Here is a 22,529-nt window from a genome sequence, read left to right on the forward strand (position 1 = left end):
CCCCTCCCCAGCAAGATATCTCCAGGACATCAGCAGAGCAAAGTTCACAGAGGAATCTGCATTGAACTTGAAAGAGGATGATGTGACTCCAAGAGAAAAGTTCTCTATGTTCCTGAGGTAATACTTCTATGGACCTTCCGAGCAGGGTGATCACAGAGAAACCTAAGTGACAGACCCAATGGGATTAGCTGGATGGAAAGAATTTCAGGAAATTCATCCCAATAAGAACTTTCTAGAGATGAAGACTTAAAAGAACAAAAAGTCCCTTGCGCCATTGAAGTCATAATCTTTCCCTGACCATTTTCATACAATGAAAACTACTTACCTGAGTGACCCTGACCTTGGAAAGTCAAGAAAATACTCCCAGCACACTATTTTAAGAAAATTCTTCTAATTCTAATTTACTAAGTAGACAAGAGAAGTTTTCCCAGGAAGCACTTCAAAGGCTTGAGGAGAAAAAAACTGAAGGTTCATAGTACCTTTTTTGAGCCTTACATTGTGTGGTTTTACACAAAAAAAAAAAAAAAAACAAGCAAGACATCCAAAATATCCTTCTGTCTTCAAATATGGCCTTTCTTGGGTTATATGCACCAGACAGAAGAAACACTTATCTACTTATAAATACCACTCTTGGGTTAGAAGTATCCATTGATTTTGTGAAGGAATCACATTAGTAATATCTTATCATATCTGTTTCAAAGCTAGCAATACATAATATATAATATTTAGAAATTTCAACCCAAAATGACCAAGGTCTAATAGGAAATTAATCACAGCAGACAAAGCAAAATTTCACTTAGCAAATCCTCTGTTGAGCATGAGGGAAAGGGAATTTTCCTTTGAATAGTACAGAGAAGACAGGACCAGTCCCACCCAAGAACAAATCTGACACTGATGGGCTTCTAAAACAAAATGAGAAATAAGAACCAGGGCTGGAGAGATGGCTTAGTGGTTAAGGTGCATGCCTGCAAAGCATAAGGATCCAAGTTTGATTTTCCAGGTCCCACGTAAGCCAAATGCACATGGTGAGCCATGCATCTGGAGTTTGTTTGCAGTGGCTAGAGGCCCTGGCACACCCATTCTCCCTCTCCCTGTCTCTAATAAATAAATAAATAAAAATAAATTTTAAAAAAGAAGAAGAATCAGTCTCTGTTCACTAAGACATGATCTTGCAAGCCTTATATATGCAAAAAGTGATCTATCTACAGAGACTAGAAGATGCCATGTGCCCTACTTGATTACACTGGGTGGAAAGGGGGCTGTGATCCTATACTCCCACTCAAAAGTTCTACTACCTGGGCTGGAGAGACTGCTTAATGACTAAGGCACTTGTCTTCAAGCCCTAATGACCAAGGTTTTATTAGTCAGGACCCACATAAAGCCAGATACACAAAGTGGAACTGGCACTTGGAGTTTATCTGTAGTGGCTAGTGGCATCCATTCTCTCTCTCTCTCTCTCTCTCTCTCTCTCTCTCTCTCTCTCTCTCTCTCTCTCTCTCTCTCTCTCTCGTTATAAATAACAATAATATTTTTAAGAAAAGTTCCACCTCTTTTCACATCAGCAACTCAGAATTTCTTGACAATTAGATTTCATGTGAAAGCAAAAGCTACACGGAAGACTAAAATATGATGATAATAGATGAGCTTTTTGACATACTGAGCTACTAAATACCATACATTGAACCCTAGCTAACATTTGAAACTTCTATAAAATACAAGGTTACCTATATTGGGAGAAGGCCCTAGAAAATCACTAAACATCTTTAGAAGGAAAGCCCAGAAAAGCTTAAAATTCTGAAGCCAGAAATTCATTCAGTGAGAGCTATTCAGTGGGAACTACACATGTTCTTTCCATATATGGAATATTGACATGATTAGCAACCAGTTAGCACTGTATCTCCTCAGAGACTGAAAACCAAGGTTGCAGTGTTGTGCTCATTTATTTCCAAGTATATAGCACCCTTCCTGGAAGGGCAGGAGAGCTATGTATATACCCCAATCTCAAAGCAGTCTGGGCAAGCTTCTCATAGTCCATTAAACTGGACATATTAAGGTGCAAACTATGCTGAAGAGGTACGAATTCTTATGAGAAGAAGCCAAGAAGATGTAGGATACAAAGGTTGTGGGGAGAGACTGCTTATTAGAGACAAGGCAATAGTCTAATAGGAGGGATAAGTTCTAGTGTTCTATTATATGGTTTGGGGTAGAATTAACAATACTGTATCACATATTTAAAAATAGAATATAAGATATTGAATGTTCTCATCATAAACAAATGATAATGTTTGGGATTATATATAATTTACCGGGCCTGACTTGCTAAATGTGCAACATGTAAAATGTACTAAAACAACTCACTGTACTTTGTAAAGAGCCACACTTACTATCTGTCAGTAACATAACAAAAACATGCAGAGGTTACTATATCTGAACAAGCACCCACATTAACTTTTTGGGAATTGAACCAAAGGATGATTCAGACAGGGTCTAAGGAATGAGGAGTCATGAGATACCAGGTTTATTCCTGGTTCTGCCAAAGACTTGCCATGAGATCACCAGCAACCTACTTCTCAGTTGGTCTTTAAATGTACCTGTCTCTCAAAGTTCAGGGCTATAATTTGCTCTATAATTTTTATGCAAAAACAAGGGGGAAAATGAATATATAAGGTGTGGCAACAGACTAAAGGACATTCAAAGCTCCAGAGACCCAGACATCAGGCAAAGCCAAGGCTTCTTCATTTTCTATGAAGCAACTTAGAAGTTTCTGAAATAAGCAATTTATGAAACAAGATATTGACCTCATTTTAAACAACCTGAAGTTAACACTTAGGTAAGACAGACTAAAAGGTATCATGAATTATACAACATTACTTCCCAGTAAACTGTGAACCCACAATCCAACCCCAACCAGTCTTTTAATCCCCAAAATGGACAGCAGAGGAAATATGTAAGTCTGAAGATCTCCAGGAACAAGGGTCATTGTTACTGAGAAACAGGAAGCAGACAGAGAACAGAAGGCAGGAAGGACATTATACATATGATATTTAGTATGCTATTCAGTCACTAAAACGACATGCATGATAACACTTTCAACTTGTTATAATGTATAGTATTATCATCATTATTTTATTCTTATTTTAAGACCGTGCCTCACTATGTAGCTAGGCTGACCTCAGACTTGTTATATAACCAAAATAGTCCCTAACTAGCAACCTACGAAGGATGTTATTACCTTTAAAACAATTGGAATTTGAAAATAGGATTTAGTGAGATTTAAATCTTTTACCTAAATTACACACTAGCATCAATGCCTGTTAGAACATAGGCATTCCTGAAAGCATAAAACATCTAAGAGTTAGTTATAGTCTAATACAATGACATCCAAGATTCATTAATGACAATCCAACAGAAAGTTACCCGTATTTCACATGTGCATTGCTTAGTGTTGCAACAGAATAACTTCTCTATAGAGACTAATCAGATGCATATTTAATCACATGCCTAATAGTTTGAGGACCCTTACATTTTTCAAGGGAGGGATCCATCCACTCACACAAAGAGCTGACAATTCAACCATATAACATCATGACACTAAAAAATAGTCTCTATTTCATAGCAAAGATCTGAGATAAACTGAAAATTGTCCCTGGAACTAATTTCATCCCAGTCTACTAAAGACAACTTCTTTCCTCAAACCAAACTACCAAATCCAAGACCAAAAACTGGCTGTCAAGATGCATTTTTTTTGACCTAAGGCAAGGACAAGACCCACTTCCCACTGAGAATGGGAAGAAAAGTACCATTCGAATTTCAAGATTCTTTAAGAAGTTTAGAATATCTGGAATCATTTTATGGTTTTTCAAAATAAAATTTAAAGCTCTGTAATAACAGGCTTAAAGCAGGGATAGGTAGTAGGAAGAACCTGGAGTGGGAGAACAGTTTGCTTATTATATGAATGAGCAAATAGAAATTGCCCCTTGACCCTAGAGATATCCCACTCTGCAGCAAAACTTTCAGAAAAGAAAAGAATAAAACAAAGTTCACTCATATCAGCACAGCTATAACTAAAAGCAAAAGATGGCTCCTGTCAGAAGATGGTGCAAGCTGCCAGTATACCTAGAGGGGAAGGTCTGTGCCCTCAGTTCATCCATCCTCCGACTCATATGCTACCTGAAGAAAACATACCTCTTCTTCCAGCTTCACCACCTTCGCCTGGGCATTGCTTAATGCCTGGTCTCGGATTTCAATGTGTCGCCTTTGATCCTCGTTGGTAGACCGGGCAGTAGCCAGCTCTGCTTCCAACTTCTCCTTCTCCCGCTGGCTTTCTTTATCTGTCAGGACACAAAATATTAATACTGCCATGCTGGAATTGATTCAAAGACTTAAATGAGCAAAACTGGCTAAAGAAAAAAAAAAAAAACACAAAATCTAGACTCTACCACTGGCTCCACCAATAACATTCTCTATAAAATCAGAATCAATGGGAAAGTAGATATAAAATACAATGAAAAATAGTGCACATTACACAAAGAATACATGAAAACATACATACATGTGAGAAAGTAATTTTTTTCCTGTTTTGTTTATTCACATTGTTCTTGTATTTGAAAACAAGCAACTGGGCCAAACAAAACTTTTCTCCACTATCTCCTATGATAGCATATTACATAGATTTGAAAATGGTACTCCATAAAGTGGATGCAACTCAAATAATATCCTTTATGCATAACCATTATATCCTAACTGAGCTTAATACTAATGGACAACATAGCCTCTGTAGGAAAAGCCTGATCCAACAACTGAACCTACTTTACCTCACAGTCTGCTTCCCTTGGAAGCCCAGTGTCTTTATAAAGGTAGTAAGGTAAAACTGGAAGCTAAATTATCTTCTCATCTATTCCTTCTCCTGTAGGATAGGCTGGGTGTGGAGGGACTGTTGGAAATGACATGAGTTATAGCAGGAAAATAACTTGAATCATGGGAATACATGTGGTTGTTTCACCCAGAAAAATATCCTGAACTTAAGGCTTTCTTCTCTTTTGACCTTGTCCCTTTTGTATTGAATTAGCAGTTAATCCTATTAGAGTTTGAAAATTTAAAATTTTTATAGTATTCTAATATGCTTGTATGGGCACTATATTTTACATTTATGTACACACACACACACACATGTATATGCATTTTTTCATGTGTGCTAAATATGTTGATAAAATCTATGACTTTAGAATGGAAAAGGCCTTAAAGAAGTTGATCCTATTTCATCAATTGTTAGTTACATTCAGGAGTAGGGTAACATACAGGAAAAGGAAAAAAGGTGAACTACTCAGTGTCTATTTAGCAAGGTGATGCTATTAAAGGTGGTAGGGCCTTTGTGAAAATTTGTTCAGATAGAGCTAAACACCTGTCTGAACCTGTATTTCTTTTCTGAGACTATAGTGTACCAAACTTTGTACCTGACAGATGATAAACCAAAACAAAATGAGGATAATCTCAGCCATGCAAAGATGGTTAATAACTATCACAGCCCTGAATCTGTTCTGAGACATTGAAATAAGAACTTGATTGTAGCCTCTGCCTTGCCTTGACATTGTCAACTTCAACATGGATACCAACTGTCCCAAGTACCAATCATGTTTGATTTCTTTTCCTCTAAGATAGAGCCTTTAGCATATAAGGAATATAGAAAAAAACCACTCCATTCCTAACAATGATTGAAAAGCTGAACAAGAGCTGTAGAGATGGCTTAGCAGTTAAGGCACTTGCCTGCAACAACTAAGGATCCAGGTTCAATTCCCCAGTACCCACATAAGCAAGATGCACAAGGTAGAGCATGCACCTTGAGTTCATTTGCAGTGACTAGAGGCCCTGGTGCTCCAATTCTCTCTCTATCTCTATTTGTTTCTTTCTCTCTCTCTCTCCTTCTCTCTCTCTCTCTCAAATAAATAAATAACATATTTTAAACATATTTAAAAAAAAACTGAACAAAATTCGACTTTGACTCCCTTACAGAAATAAGGTCAGAAATCAAAACTCTGCCCTCAAAATTGGAGAGAAAGATAAGCAAATAAAGAACCATAATTTACCAGATTATAAACCTACTAAAAGAGCCCTAGGGGAAACCAGAAGCTGGTTGGTTAACCTTAACTAAGTGATGAACTACTGGAGGCTCCATGTGGACAAGCCTGAGAGCTAATTCCAGGGTTACCTAGTCATATTGGAATTCCTATTCTTTTATGAGTTTTACCTCCAGGTACTCATCCAGATTCTATCATAGAGGGTCAGAAAAAAAATCTCCTTGTGTTATCAACAGGTAGAGGAGAAAGGGGACCATGGTGAAATATACCAGAGTACCCTCAGGAGAAAATATGTAACTAAAACCTAACTTTACTAGATTTTTTTTCCAGATTCTAGCCAGCCTGGACAAAGAACAATACTCAACTCCTTCCAGTTCTAGTGTTTCACATGAGAAAAGGAAATGCCTAGCTCTAGACCACTCTTATCACTCTGCACTGTCCAAGGGTAGGGACTGAACCACACTTGTGTAATTCATGCTCCAGAGGCTCAGTAAAAAGCTGAGACCGCCAGGCATGGTGGCGCACGCCTTTAATCCCAGCACTTGGGAGGAAGAGATAGGAGGATCACCACAAGTTCAAGGCCATCCTGAGACTACATAGTGAATTCCAGGTCAGTCTGAGCTAGAGTGAGACACCTACCTTGTAAAACCAAAACCAAAACCAACAAAAAAACAAGCTGAGATCTCCAGGTGTAGTGGCGCACACCTTTAATCCCAGCACTTGAGGGGCAGAGGTAGGAGGATCCCAGTGAGCTCAAGACCACTCTGAGACTACATAGTAAATTCCAGGTCAGCCTAGGCAAGAGTGAAACTAACTTTACCTCGCAAAACGAAAAAAAAAAAAAAAAGCGGAGCTCTATTCATTAGGTAACATTTCACTTCACCAATGCCTTACACAACAACAGACATGCAAGTCAAATATTATTAAAAGACCTATCACAGTGCTTTCTACCCTGTTCATTATGTCAACCAATTGACAACAAAATGACAGGGAATGCTAAAATACAAAATACACAGTTGGAAAAGACATAAGAAGTATCAGAACTACATCCATATAAATCAAGGATGCTGATATGATCAGACTGAATTTGAAACAACTATGATTTATATACTATAGGCTTCAGAAGAAAAAAATACACAGTGTACAAGATGAGTCACATAAGTAGAAAGATGGAAATTCTAAGAAATAATAAAAAAACTGTAGAGATTAAAACACAAGTAACTATACCACCTTGTTTAACTCATATTTGTTAAGGATCCAATGAGATAATGCATTTAAATGAAACATTAAAAAACACAAACAAAATACCAAAGGAATTTACTAAAGAAGATGATACTCCATGAATAATAAAGAAAAGGTATCTGTAGTTTCAAAATGTGCCTTTTACTGGGTGTGACTGGTTCTCTTTTTGGTGTGCAAGTGCATGGTCATATGTAGGAGTGCAGGCCCACATGTACTACAGCACATGTGTGGAAGTGAGAGAACAACTTTGGGTATAGATCCGCACCTCCCACCTTGCTTGAGGCATCATTTTTCATTGTGCACTACTGTATTTCTAGGCTAGCTGGCCCACAAGCTTTTGAGGTAGTCTCCTGTCTCTGGCTCCTTTGTCACCATAGGCAATGCTTGGATTACAGACACTCACACTACAATGTCTGGCTTTATGTGGGTTCTGGGAACCTGAACTAAGATACTCATGCTTGCATAGCAAGTGCTTTATCTATTGAGCCATCTCCCTAGCTCCATGACTGATTTTTATACTAGATTTTTAAAATAAGAATGTTGAGACACCTAAGATTAACAATTTTATGCTACTGAATTTAGTGCTAAATTGTAGCAACACTGGGAACATGGCATATACAGTTATATTCCATGCTTTCCTAGGCCTCACTCTTCTTCCCTACAACAGATCTCATACCAGAAACTCAAACAAGAAGTTTAGAATTGAATTTGAAGATCAAACATTCTTCTTCACAAGATTTTAAACATTGTTAAAGGTATTGGAACAGCCTGGTATAGTGGCACATGCCTTTAATCCCAGCATTCAGGAGGCAGAGGTAGGAGGATCACTATGAGTTTGAGGACATCCTGGGACTACATAGTAAATCCAGGTCAGCCTGAGCTAGAGTGAGACCCTACCCCCCCAAAAAAAAGATATGTGCCACCACTCCATATTTTTGGCTAGAGAGATGGCTTAGCTGTTATGGCACTTGTCAGAGAAGCCTAAGGACACAGGTTTGATTCCCTAGTACCCACGTTAAGCCAGATTCACAAGGTGGCACACATGTCTGGAGTTCATTTGTAGTGGCTAGAGGCCCTAGTGTGCCCATTTTCTCCTTATCTGCCTCTTTCTTTCTCTCACCCTCTCTCAAATATATATACATGTATGTATTTTTTTAAAGGTATAGGAACAATTTCATCAGGAAAACTATGCCTAGTTTCCCATTGTGACTTTGCATATATTAATCTGAATAGATGTACCTTGGAAAGAAATTAATATTTGTTGAAAGCTCCTCACATGCCAGGTACTGTACAAGCTTTATCTTCAGAATGAGGATACAAGGCTGGTATTATTTGCTTCTCTATTTTACATATGAGGAAACAGAGACTTGGAGAGCATGACCAATGTGCATGAGGTCATGCAGTGGTAAATAAGAAATACAGTCAGTACTGAAGCCCAGCGTATTCTATACTTTTTCTACTATATTCACCTGTTTTCTGGGCTGAGTTGGTTTCGTTTGTCAAGGGTTTCTGGAATTCACTCACTGGGAAGGCTTTTCCTAAGAGCTTTCTTTCTCCCTGCCACAGTTCTGACCTTGCAGAGCCCTGTGGATGCCCAAAGGCAAAATAAATAAAGGGGCCAAGAGTCATGCATGCTCTCTTCCCCACCTAGTTGTAGAGCTACTGGCAGTCTTTCAGCCTACTGTTAATGCAGTTTGATGTAGTGAAGTACCACATTTTATGAATCCACAACAGTGTTCCTAAGGTACCTGAAATACTATCTCTACACAGAGGAGAGCACAAACTAGCTGATCCAGGGCAAGAATCCATATGTTTTGTTTTACTCTGGGAGGCTGCCACCGTCTTTCTACCACTGAACTAGCTTCCAGGGTAACCGTGACACCACAAAAGCAACTTCATAACAATTCACCCTAGGCTCTGATGACACCAGAAAAACAACATTCCTTCTTCTGAGACTACTTACAAAGGAACTGGAGGCAAAGGGAAAAGAGGAAGCAAAACTGTTCTGAAGCCACAGCATGACAGAGTAACCTAGGCAGGGAGGGGGATACTGTAAGGGAAGATCAAACAAACTTGTCAAAGCTGACTAGAATCTGCACAGAAATACATGAAAGGGTCATGGGGAGACCCAGCAAAAATGGGAGTGACTGACAAGTCCCCACCAAGCAGGACTTCAACAGGAGCTGCACTGAGGGAGGTTGGGGGTAGGGAGAAACCAACTTCAACCATCTGCAGAAGTGAGGGCAGTTCATCTGTTCCATCCCCCTGCAACTCATTCTCCCTGTGGACTCAATCCACTATGAAGTTTTTATTGCTGCTTTTATTATGGCAATTGGAAAGAATTAGGCATTGTCTAGCTGGGTGGAGTACATTAGAGACCGATAAAGAGGAGGATTAATTCATTGTTACAGTCCTAGGAGTATTTCCAGACAATGGAAACACTATTATGAGGAAGACATAGCTCTGTTGTGCCCCACACCCTCTATTTTAAGCCATAGCAGTGACCCTTCTCTTGCTACCTTTGCACTGTCAATGTTCAATGACATGTTGTAACACTAAGTGTATTAACTAAGAGAACCCAGGTACAAGTAGTTTAAGGATTCCAAACACTAACTAACAATCCTAAATGTTCATCCTATCTGTACCAGAGCCACATAGAATGTCTTACAAAAATCCATTCAACATTAAGAACCGAGTTCTCTGGCTTAATGCAGAGGGAGTCATTTGATATAGAGTCATGGCAATAACTGTCTTGACCTGGGAGAAAAAGAACAGCATCTTCCAATTTTATGCAGTCATAGGAAAAATAATCTCTACATAACATTCATTCTATACTGGTTGTTCTAGAAGGCTAAAGATAGCAGTGCAACATTTTTTAAACTTTATTTTTATATATTTATTTGAGAGAGAGAGAGAATGGGTGTGCCAGGGTCTCCAGCCACTGCAAACAAACTCCAGACGCGTATGGCACCTTGTGCATCTGGCTTACATGGGTCTAGGAAATCGAACTGAGGTCCTTTGGCTTTGCAGGCAAATGCCTTAAGTGCTAAGCCATCTCTCCAGCCCCACAGTGCAACATTTTCACATACCTCTCTGTAATCCACACACTCATACCTGTTCCTCGAGTTTTCAGACTTACTTTTGGCAAAGAGCTGAGAGATGGTTTTCCTGGTGTCCTCTGACCCCTCATACTCCTTCTCTGCCAGCTGCTTGTTGGCAGTCTCTAGACGCTCTGTGGAATTTGAAGACAATCAACAGGACCATAGATAAAAACTTGCAAGCACACATTGTTTGCCTTCTGAATAATGACCTTTAGAAAAACAAGTGTGTATCTTCTTGTCAAACAGGAATGGGGGAAACAGACCCAGGATTGCAGATGTGAATCCCCAAACTATATATAAGACTATAGTAGGCAAGAAGGACATAAGTAACTAACACATTTGCTCCTGTAGAATTCTAAATTTCAATAAAAGAATCTATCTCAGAATATATAGTCCTATCTTTCATTAACTGGGGAAAAAGACTATCACAATTAATATGAAATCTCTAACATTGCAGAATGTGTATGTTAGTTACCATGGCAACATCTAGTTGAAAACTTTTTCTTTATAGATAGGATAAAATAAATGAAAGACAGAAAATATCCCCAAGGTCAGCAGTCTTGGTGGTTTTCATGGTGATTTAAAGTAGTAACATTTTTCAACATTATCTAGTAAAGGTAAAAGTAAAAGGAGGGAAGCAAAGCCTAGAAATAGCAGAGGGCATCACAATTTTCAGACTGCACAACCAGAAGATGTACTTCTGACAGGTCTGTAAAGGAAGGAAAGCTTCCCCAATGCTGGGGATGGGGCCCTGGAGTCACAGGAAGCATTTCTGAAAAGTTAACTGACAGACTATAGTACCAGTCACTTAGAAACACTGACTTAGATTAAGCAATCTTAAATCTATTATTTCAGGGTCTGGAGAAATGGCTTAGTGGTTAAGGCGTTTGCCTGCAAAGCCAAAGGATCCTGTTTCAACTCTCCAGGACCCACATAAACCAGATGTACAAGGTGGCACATGCATCTGAACTTCATTTTCAGTGTCTGAAGGCCCTGGTGTGCCCATTGTCTGTCTCCCTCTCTCTCTATCTCCCTCCACCCTCCTTCCCTTAGACATAATAGCATGAACCTTTAATCTCAGCATTAAGGAGGCAGAGGTAGGAGGACCACTGTGAGTTGTTTGAGGCCAGCCTGAGAATTCCAGGTCAGCCTGGGCTAAAGTGAGACCCTATCTCAAAAAAATAAAAAAGAAAAAAAGAAAAAAGAAAGCCGGGCATGGTGGCACACGCCTTTAATCCCAGCACTCGGGAGGCAGAGGTAGGAGGATTGCTGTGAGTTTGAGGCCACCCTAAGACTCCTTAGTGAATTCCAGGTCAGCCTGGGCTACAGTGAGACCCTAACTCAAAAAAGAAGAAGAAGAAGAAAGAAAAAGAAAAAAAGAAAGGAAGGAAGGAAGGGAAGGAAGGAGGGAAGGAAAGAAGGAGGGAGGGAGGGAAGAAACCAGCCAAAATCCAGGTGAAGTAGCACATGTCTGTGTCCCCAGTGTTGAAAAAGCTGAGCCAGGACTATGAACTGAAGGCCGATGTGGGTTACATAAGTCCCAGGGCAGCCTGGGTTACATGGAGAAACACTGTCTGAAAAACAAACCAAGTGACAAACAAATAGAACAGCTACAGAGCCAAGCCCATCTATTCTCTCACCTCTCAGATCCCTGTTGAAATCGTGCATCCTCCGAATCTCACCCTCCAGCTTGTTCCTCATGGCTTTCTCCAAAGCCTCTCTCTTAGAAGAAGACTTTACTAGGTTCTCATATGCCTCTGAGACCCGCTGAATTTCTGTCTCCACCTTAACATAAAAAGGAAAGATGGTGGTGATAGTAGGATATTGGTAGGGGAATTACTTTGGAAACATACGTAAAAACTCAGTGACAACTTCTCTCATGGTTAAATTTTCAAGGAAGTCTCCCAAGTTCAGCTATAAGCTCAGTAACTACTTTACTATTTCATGAGATTTCCTCAGGGTAAAAGAAATGTCCTATATGTGCATGTACTGTTTCCAACTTCACAGAAGTTGGTAAGAGAATGAACTTCAAAAACATAAATTAGTTTAATTTCTAAATAAATTCTTGCCCTTATTTTGAAGATCCTAGTAATAATGTATAATGTATGTAGATACCCACCTTTACTTTGAAGCACATAAAGGGTTTAACCCACATGTTTATTTCAATCTGTCCTGACTTCCACTTAAGCAAGGTTACTTTGCTCCATGTTAGCAGAGAAAAAAGTTAAGTTGTCTTTCCCTAATAGCAAGTGACTAGAAGAAATAACACATAAAACCCAAATATAGGCTGGAGAGATTGCTTAAGGCATTTGCCTGCAAAGCCAAGGGACTCTGGATCAATTTCCCAGAACCCATGTAAGCCAGATGCACAAGGTGGTGCAGGTGTCTGAAGTTTGTTTGCAGCCACTAGAGCCCCCCCTCTCTCATTCTGTCTCTCTCAAATAAATAAATAAAAATAAAATATAAAAAAGAGGGATAATCCAGGCATTATAGCATGTGCCTTTATCTCAGCATTCAGGAGGCAGATATAGGAGGATTGCCATGAGTTCAAGGCTACCCTGGGACTACATACTGACTTCCAGGTCAGCCTGGGCTAGAGTGAAACCCTACCTCAAAAAGCCAAAGGGAAAAAAATGAAAAGAAAAGAGGGTTAAAGATATGGCTTACCAGTTAATGGACCTGCCTGCAAAGCTAAAGGACCCAGTTCAATTCCCCAGGACCCACATAAGCCAGATGCACAAGATGGTACATATGTCTGGAGTTCCTCTGCAGTAGCAAGAAGCCATTACACACCCATATTTTCTTTCTGTCTTTCTCTTTCCCTCTCAAATAAATAAATAATTAAAAAACCCTATATAGCGCAAGCCAATTTAGCAAAAAAAAAAAAAAATCAACTATGAGTCAAAGAGTTAACAAAAACTGGCTTAAAATATACAGTGCAGTGAACATTCACATTATCATTGCCTTCAAGGAGCTTTCAATCTAATGAAATCAAAGAATACAGTAAATGATACATATTTAAGAAAGAATGAGTAGTACTGTGAAGCATAGTAAAGAAAGGGAAAATAGTATTCCTGGCTGGGGAAAAGGAAGGAGAATAGTTCCAGTGAGAGGTGGTATTTAGAGTCTGATCCTGAAAGAGAGGTTTAATTTCAATGGGAAGAGTTCAGGGGAAGGGTATTCTATTCTGAGTAGGCAAATGCATTCCCAGAATCACCAGTGGTCTTGTTTGGTTGGACATTGACTGTGAGATAGACAGAAGGAGGCTGGAGGGCTATGGTTACCAAGGTGAAGTCAGATCATAAAAGAGTTTCAATGCCAGGCATTTGGACTTTAACCCATAGTCAGTGAAAACCCAGAACAGATTTTCCAACTGAAATTCATGGCTTGAGTTGTGTTTTATGACACCCCTGCAAATCTCAAACAGTGAAAAAAAATAAGAAAGGAAAAAGAAAAATCAAAAACAAAGGGTCTTGTCCTGGATTAGCCAGAATAAGGAAGAAAACAAGAAATTAGACCCTGGAGTCTTTTTGTAACCAGTATAGCTCCATTGTACATGCAATAACCACAGAGATTATTTGCATATAATTTGTATAAGACAAATAAACCCTATAGCCTGTTAAGCAATTTTCAAATTAAGTTTGCTGCAAACGTTCTGCATTCCTTCTCAGTTTCCCACTCTCCTTCTGAACAAAGCCCCACTTGGTGTGTTTCACAGGGAGAAACATCAGGCACTCAGTGGAGTAGTGGGGAGAAAAGAAAGGTAGGGTTACCAAACAAATTGGATTCAAACTGCCCCTTCTCTAAAATCCTGCCATAGACAGAATTCCCTATGAGCCAATGAGGCTTACACCACTGAAAAGAGCAGACTTGAAAGTGTTTGTCTCCTTGCAGATGGCACCAAGATAGCAGCACAGACGGTGAAAACTGGTGAATGGCATTTAGAGACAAGATCAGCAAGGCCTGTGCCTGATGAAGCTTGGTCATGAAATTCAAGTGCTATGTGGTGAAAATAAACGTTTCCATTTTAAAGAACAGGCTTGGTGTTGGTCCATTCTGGGCAGCCTTGAGAGAAGAAGACTTCCCACTTCTACACAAGATGTAATACCAGGAAGTCAGGCCCTGTACTTAAGGTGTGCAGTCTGCCGTTTCAGGATCTGCTGCTATCCCCACCCCTGCCCTCGCCCCCAGGTCCTGCGGCATATAATGTACCCTTCAAAAGAGCAAGGCAAGGTGCACTTTCATTAATAGTGCCCTCTAGGAAAGAGCTCAAAGAAGGGTAGATCTAGTGGCTTGCTGTGAGTGACGGAAGGAGCAAGACAGAAGGAGGGTGGCAGTCGGTTTCCAGACTTGCTCTACTTATTCCCCTCATGAGCCTCTGGTGGTTTTCATTTTCCTTATGTGAAGTGTACCTTGTTCTCCACACTGTCCTTCTCCTCTTCCCCCCTACTTCCCTCTACTTTAGCATTAGCTAGGACTGTTCTTTGGACACTCAAGCTATAGTATTTGTACTTATTTGATGTACCATTCCTCATCTAGGGAACACACATGAATAAAAATCCTGTCCTGGAGGCTGTGCAGGTCACTCAGTCGGTAAACTTGCTTGCCTTGCAAGAATGAGGACCTGAGTTTGGATCCTTAGCACCCACATAAAAATCTGTAATCCTAACACTGGGGAGGCAGAGACAGAGGATCTCTGGGTCTTACTGGCCAGTTTGTCTAGCTGAAATGGCAAGCTCTGAGCTCAGAGATCTTGTCCTAAAACATAAGCTGGAGGGCTGTAGAGATGGCCCAGCATGAAAGAGTGCATCCTGTGCAATCATGAGGGCTGGAGTGGGCCTGTGAGTGCTGAGTTCTCCATGTAAAAAGTTGACTGTGGCCAGTCCTGTGGGCCGGAGAGACCCTGAGAATAACTGGGTTTCTCAAAACCACAAAAGCTCTCAAATCATTAACAGACTCTGTCTCAAGGAAACAAGCTGATGATCAACAAAGGGGGGCATCTGACAATCTCTTCTAGCCTCCAGATGAGCAAAGGGTGCTACATCTGAACATGTATGCACATACACACACACACACACACACACACACACACACACACACCACATCACATCTACTACACACACAAACAAGGTGGAGAGTACCTGAGGAAGACTGGCGTATGCATACATGTCCACACATATGCATATACATATATGCTTATATGTATGCTTACACATATACTAACATGCATACACATACATGTTTACCTCCACATACACAAGCAAAACAATCAAAACCTCAGACTGTACTGATATGCTCCTTCCTCCTTTAGGACCTAGATCTGGTGTTAGATTAACTCTAAGCCTCATTCAGGCCCTTGAAATTTCCACTCCTGATGTCTCGTAAGGACAAGAAGTGCTGAGCAATCAAGGTAGCAACTTATCCCTCCTGCACCTTCAGCCTCACCTCCCAGAACAGTGCACACTGCATGGAGATCATGCTTCATGAGCTCCACATGGACAGAAGCTGCAAAGAGAAGGCCAAAGGCATAACTCCATTCACCAATAGCCACTAGAAGCCAGGAGCTGAGGTTCCTAGCTTGAGGCACTCAACAGCTAAAGTCCCAGCTGCAGGAGACAGGAGGGATCCAGAAAAGAATGGGAACTGGGGACACATATTCCTTTTTCTATTTCCTTAGCCAAGGGCTGTCACCTGTCATCCAGCTGTAGTGCTAAGCCCTTCTTGTACCCCCCTCACACACACAAACCACACACCACAGAAAGAGAGCAGATGTTGAATTGATGCTATGATGCTATGGAGAAAGACCAAAGCAAAAGGAGGGGGAAGGGACACAGTGTCACAAAGGAATTACTAGAACTCCCACCAGGAAGAATACTGTCAGCCTTTTCTTAAACCAGACAATATCTCAGCTGGTGTAATTTTTTTTCGAAGAAATAAGAATTATGGTTCTTGCTTGTAATTCAAAATCATATGAGGAAAGTATGGTTAAGATAAACAGCTTTTTGGGCAGGAGAGATGGCTCAGCAGTTAAAGGATTTGCTTGCAATGCCTGACGCCCGAAATTTGATTCCTCAGTATTTATGTAAAGCCAAATACACAAAGTGGTGCATAAGTCTGAATCTGTCTGCAATTACAAGATGCTCTGTTGAGCCCATCCTCATTAATAATTAATTTAATTTGTTCATTCATTCATCAATTTTCTCTCTTTCTCTCTCTCCTTGCAAATAAGTAAAAATATTTCTTTGATAACAGATAAAACAGCTTTTAAATGCTTGCAGGTTCTTGAATTCAGGCCTCATCAATATTTCTTGGTTTTATAAAGAAGTTCCTCTAAATGCTTTTTGGAATTCTAGAATAATCAGGTACATTTTCTTTAGGGCTATAAAGTTATGGAAAACTACATATTTTTTTTCTCCTAAAATAATGCAGAATATCACTTCTCCTTAGGGGATCAGTAGGAAGGAGGAGGGACAAATACGTTCAAAATTCATGATATATATGTATGAAGGTGTCATAATGATACCTATTATTTAATAATATAATATATATAATATATAATTATATAATATAATATAATAATATAATATATAATTAATATAAGCTAACAAAAAAGAAAAGCAAGCCGTGTGTGGTGGCACACGCCTTTAATTCCAGCACTCAGGAAGCAGAGGTAGGAGGATCGCCGTGAGTTCGAGGCCACCTTGAGACCTTAGTGAATTCCAGGTCAGCCTGAGCTAGAGTGAGACCCTACCTCGAAATACCAAAATATGTAATAATAATAATAATAAAAAGAAAAGCAGCTCACCCTTGACAGACAAAGGCTTTTCCCAAAGTGTGACCATACTGCCTATAGAAAAATTTTCAAGCCCTGAACATGAGTACTAGTAGGCACCCACAAGTAGAATTTTTATATGAATAATAAATAAGTCCCACTAGCAAGACTTAAAGAAGTCCCTAGTACCTCCCAAGGGGAGCCTTACCTTCTGTAGTCTTGCCACCTTCTCATAGCATCCATCTAACTCCTGCCTCAGGTTTCGGTTCTCATCTGAGAGAATCTCAACCATCTGCTGGGCTCTGGAGACAATGGCAAAAGGATCAGCTGGCATGGGCTGATAAGAAGCGGACTGCTGTGCCCGAGGCATAGCTGAATAGACTTCTGGCTGCTGCAGAGGTGGTGGAGGGCTCAAGCCGGGCTGAGAGAGACGGTAGTGGTCTCCTTGGTGACCTTGATTAGGAAGGAAATGCTGCTGCGGCCTAGGCAGGTGAGCTGAGTGGTCTCCTTGGTTTGAGACCAAGGGGTGTTGAGTTGAAGACAATCTGGTAGACGGTGGAGATTGTAGCAAGGGCAAGGAACTCCCTGATGTCAGAGAAGAAGTAGGGCTGTGTGGCTGAGAGTTCCTGGCTGACAACGACAATGTGATGTCCTGTGCTGGCCTACAAAACATAAAGCACAAGCTTTGGTCAAGCTCACTCTCGAGACAACATGAATGTGACATGAGGAGGTACCCAGGAGACCAGCCAAATAAAAGGCAGACAGAGATAGTCTAAGCAATCCTTTCAAAGACCTCTACTTTAGAGCTCTGTAAATCTGCTGGACAGACAGAAAGAAGTATGACCCCATGGGTGATGGAAGCAGATACCTCTAAGGTCACTTTGTGAAAATCTAAGGGATGTCCACCTTTACAGTCATTGCTAAGTCTACACATTTGAAATGTTTCTCCTACAAAGTAACTTTCCTGTCATGATTTAAGACTAGACATGTTACAAATAACTTTATGTATGTGTTCTAGCATATATAAAGATTTAAATTTAGAAAATGTATTTATGGGCTGGAGAGATGGCCTAGCGGTTAAGTGCTTGCCTGTGAAGCCTAAGGACCCCGGTTCGAGGCTCGATTCCACAGGACCCACGTTAGCCAGATGCATAAGGGGGCACACGCATCTGGAGTTCGTTTGCAGTGGCTGGAGGCCCTAGCGTGCCCATTCTCTTTCTCTCTGTCTCTCTCTGCCTCTTTCTCTCTCTGTTGCTCTCAAAATAGAAGAATAAAAATAAACAACAACAAAATATTCTTAAAAAAAAAAGAAAAAGAAAAAAAAAGAAAATGTATTTACTTGTTCAGGAGAGAACCCCAAATATCCATGAACATGCCCTTTATTTTCATATCTGGAACTCCCTTTGAAAATTCACATACTCATCAAAAGTATGAAGATACTTATTATATTACAGATACAAAATAACTTTTATTCTTCCCAGTTATTGATGATGTAATGATACTCATTAACAAAAACAGTATCAAGGCTTGGTTTGGATTATAGGTAACACCATCATAATTTTGGTATACTGAATCACCAGTGTAAGGAATAGAAAGGTATTAAATAAATTATTTAATCAACTCCATTATTAGACAGGGGAGACTCAGGCCCAGGGTAAGAAAGTGATCTGCTAAGGGCTAGAAATATCATCATTCAGTAGTTCAGTGGTAGAGCACATGCCTAGAATATGTAAGGCCCTGGATCATCTTTAATAATACATTCAAGGAGAGGGAGAGATGAAGAAGAAAGGGAGAGGGAGAAGGAAAGAGATCTGACAAGTATTTAATTAGGATGAATTAGTGATAGATCCAGGGTGATACTAGTCCTCCAGTTGATATTTATCAATCCAGGGAAGGCAGATGGCTAAGAGCATGGATTTGGACCCCAAAGGGGAGCCTCTAGAAACTTTCTACTACTCAGTAGTTCTGTAACCTTGATCAAATTACTTAATCTACATGAGCCTTTTTTCTGTTCTGAGGTTACAAATAAATTCCAAAAATACGTGTTTCAGCTCAACCAGAATTAGATTTTCTTATCTCCCAGTGGGATAAACTGGGATCTGTTAGCATTTTGCCTATGGGATACCCAGTTTACCTTTGTGCCAATTTGCATAAAATTCACAATGGAAGTGGGACAACTTACCAGGATCAATTCACTTTTACTGGCATTCCAGACATTAAATCCCTCTCACACACATTCCAGTTACCATGTCCTTCATTTTATTTATTTGTTTGTTTGTTTGCTTGCTTGTTTGTTTGTTTTTGGTGTTTAGAGGTAGGGTCTCACTGTAGCCTAGGCTGACCTGGAATTCACTATGTATTTTCATAGTTGGCCTTGAACTCACAGCGATCCTCCTACCTTAGCCTCCTGAGGGCTGGGATTAAAGGCATACACCACCATGCCTGGCCTTCACTTATCTATCTATCCCTACAAGACCTCCTCATTAGAAAGGCTTTTAACAACTACAAAATCCTTCCAAATACCTGTTCCTGGACACATACAATAACCGTGATGTTCATAAAACTTTCTTATAACCTACATTCTGTCCTTCAGCCCCACGCATGTATTCCTAATATTGAAGGGAGCATATAAACTCTTTGACCCTAGGATAAATGACATGATATTAATGACTACAAATGGAGAGTTGCTAACATATATAAGATTTCTTTCTGAGAGCTCAAATACCTCTATCAAAAGACTGAGAGCTATCTATAAACTTATTTGATGAGTTCCTCTTTTCCATTCTATGAACCTTCAGTTTCCTCATAGGTAACACGGACTATATGCTGTCTTTTTGAGTAAGAGCTGTTGTAATTTATATGCTATATATTTAAGAGTATCCTGGGATTTATGGAATTGTATCTCTTGGAAAAAAAAGATGGTCATAAATTTTGTAGTCTTCAATCTTTTTGTCAAAATTTAAGGGGAAAATCACTACACTGACTTTTACCCTCATTCCCAAGATTTGTAAGTTCAATGCCTGGGAGGTAGTATCTCTTAAAAACTGAACACCCAGTTCTGAACTGGGTTTCTTCCCCATTTCTCCTGGGAACCCATGAAGCAAACTGGTCCTTTGTCAAACCCAGCCACTGGCTTCTCTCCTGTTTGTAGGTTAAAAGGTGTTTCAAGGCTCTGGACAGTATACAGCTGCTCTGAAGCCTAGAGAAGGAGACTTCTAGGTCTCCAGAGAGAGGTCTCTTGTGGCAGATAAGCCCAGGAAGAAGATAAGGAAAGACAAAGTAGCTGTCCCAGCAGTCCCCAGGCTGCAAGAGGAAGCAGAGCTCAGTGCACTGTGATATTGGACAAAAGATCATTCCCTGACAGGCTTGTAAACAAGCAAAGGCTTGGGCAGTTGCACAAGAAGAGAAGCCCTCTAGGCAAAAGAATCATCCCATCATCAAAAGGCAGGGCAACAATAAAATTAGGATGATGCTGCCTCTGAGAACAGGGAGCTGATGGAAGACACAGGTGGTGGAGAACAATGGAATATGTCAGAGGAAGCAATAGTATACCCAAAGTTAAATAAGAGAAAGAGTAATGATAGTAATAATAAAGTGGCAGCCACGTGAGAAGTATACTCTCTAGGTCCTTCTATCCCAGGGCAGCTGGAATCACTCTCCAAAACACATTAATCAAGAACAAAACACCAACAAACAATAGAATCACATGACTCCAATGGAAGCCCTGATGTGCCTCCCTATCATTTGTTTCCCTTCATCGAGCTCCTTCTTAATACTCAAGGGCCAATACTGCTCTGCATAAGGGGAGAGCCTACCAGCCATGCAAGACTCACCAAAATGATGAGTTGGGAGACAGGATAACCTCTCAGAGACAGCTTGTAAGGACAACAAAAGAAAGTAACACACATACACAGTGCAAACACACCTTTCACCCTGCTATCTCCATGACTAGGGGATCTACAATGTCCTCAGAATTCTCGCATTTCCCCCCCTCCCACCCCATCTGTCTCTCTCTGTGTCTCTCTCTCCCTCTCTTGCTCTCCTTCTCTCATCAAAGCAGGTGTCAGCAACAGCCTGCTTCTCACCAATGAACCGGTGCCTCCTTCGGACACTGCCTGCAATGGTGAATCTGTGAGTCTCGAAGCAGCTTGCAAATTCTGGATGATTCCAATTGCACAACTCTGCTCTGAGCTACAGATTTAGGTCACCCTGAGACTCTACTCAACAAGCATTTCAAGAAACATCATATCTGGGCAGGATGTCAACCACTGAAAGGAGGTGGCTGCTTTATAAACAGAAATGATTACATTTTTGAGAGCAGTCAATAAATATATTAACCTAGGTTGCAGAAAAGGCTCAGCTTACAGAAAGACAAAGACTCTGAAATTTTAAAATTCCTCACATGGCTTAGCCTTGTTTCCCATCTGCCATTCTGGGCATTCAAGCGATTTATTTATTTATTTTTAAAGTAAGGAGGAGGGCATAGGGAAGATGAAGTAATCAAAGGATTGTTTACAACATTTTTGTTCATCTTAACAGCAAATCTCCAGCATTTCAATGAATTTCTAAGTCAAATAGAAGTTGCTTTTTAAACCCCAGTGTGTTCAAAAAACTTGCTTTGCATCCTCATCTGTTGTTTGTGGGTTAAGAATTAAGGATTTTGTATTCTAATTGTTTGCTGCAAACAGCAGTTACTTGAAAAGGTATTCACAAACCACACAGCTAGCTGGCTAAAGGAAATAAAGGAGGAAAATGTGTCACCACCTAAAAGCAGTACAGTTCTGGAAAGCCATTCAGCTACCTCCTCTTGCCAAGGATCTGTCAATAGGTGCCACTCCCTCACACAGGACATGCAAAAAGCTTATAGCTAGAATTTGCCTGATATAGACCCAAACTTCACTTCACAGGGAGCATCCTCTGACTTGGGCCATTGTTTGTTTCAAAAAATCATTAAGCAGGTCATTTACATAGCTCCTGCCCCATTAGAGAAACAACTGTTAGAGTATACTGATGTGTTAAAATACTATCAAGAGCTGGGTGTGTAGCTAGCAATGGAGGCTTTGGATTAGACAGGTATCCCACACCACATTAAAAAAAAAAAAGTTAGGTCCACAAGTAATTTAGAAAGGAGGAAATATACATATTTTCTGATAAAGTATATGTGGCTAATTTTCTCTAGTTGTTTAATCAGCATGGGAAAAAATCCTTCTTTGTCTCCTTATTATTTATTTAGGCAGATCAAAGGGCTTTTCCATCTAGCTTCAAACACTGTGGGAGTCATTTCAGATTACAAACAATACTGGTGAATGAGTTCTGAAAATAGCTTTCCTGGGAAGGCAG

The 22,529-nt window shown here is 40.2% G+C and overlaps 1 protein-coding gene across 3 annotated transcripts in view; it reads right to left on the reverse strand.

Annotated features, from left to right (window-relative positions):
• Amot (angiomotin) overlaps positions 1-22,529 on the reverse strand; it is a 77,915-nt gene that overhangs the window by 31,516 nt on the left and 23,870 nt on the right. For all 3 annotated transcript variants that reach the window (XM_045140108.1, XM_004659116.2, XM_045140107.1), the window contains 4 exons: positions 17,398-17,851; positions 12,058-12,202; positions 10,456-10,548; positions 4,186-4,331 (listed from right to left, as the gene is read on the reverse strand). In XM_045140108.1, the coding sequence (XP_044996043.1) occupies positions 4,186-4,331; positions 10,456-10,548; positions 12,058-12,202; positions 17,398-17,851 (838 nt within the window). The remainder of the gene's footprint in view (positions 1-4,185; positions 4,332-10,455; positions 10,549-12,057; positions 12,203-17,397; positions 17,852-22,529) is intronic.

The sequence above is a fragment of the Jaculus jaculus genome, chromosome X (assembly GCF_020740685.1).
Source record: "Jaculus jaculus isolate mJacJac1 chromosome X, mJacJac1.mat.Y.cur, whole genome shotgun sequence".
Classification (NCBI taxonomy): domain Eukaryota; kingdom Metazoa; phylum Chordata; class Mammalia; order Rodentia; family Dipodidae; genus Jaculus; species Jaculus jaculus.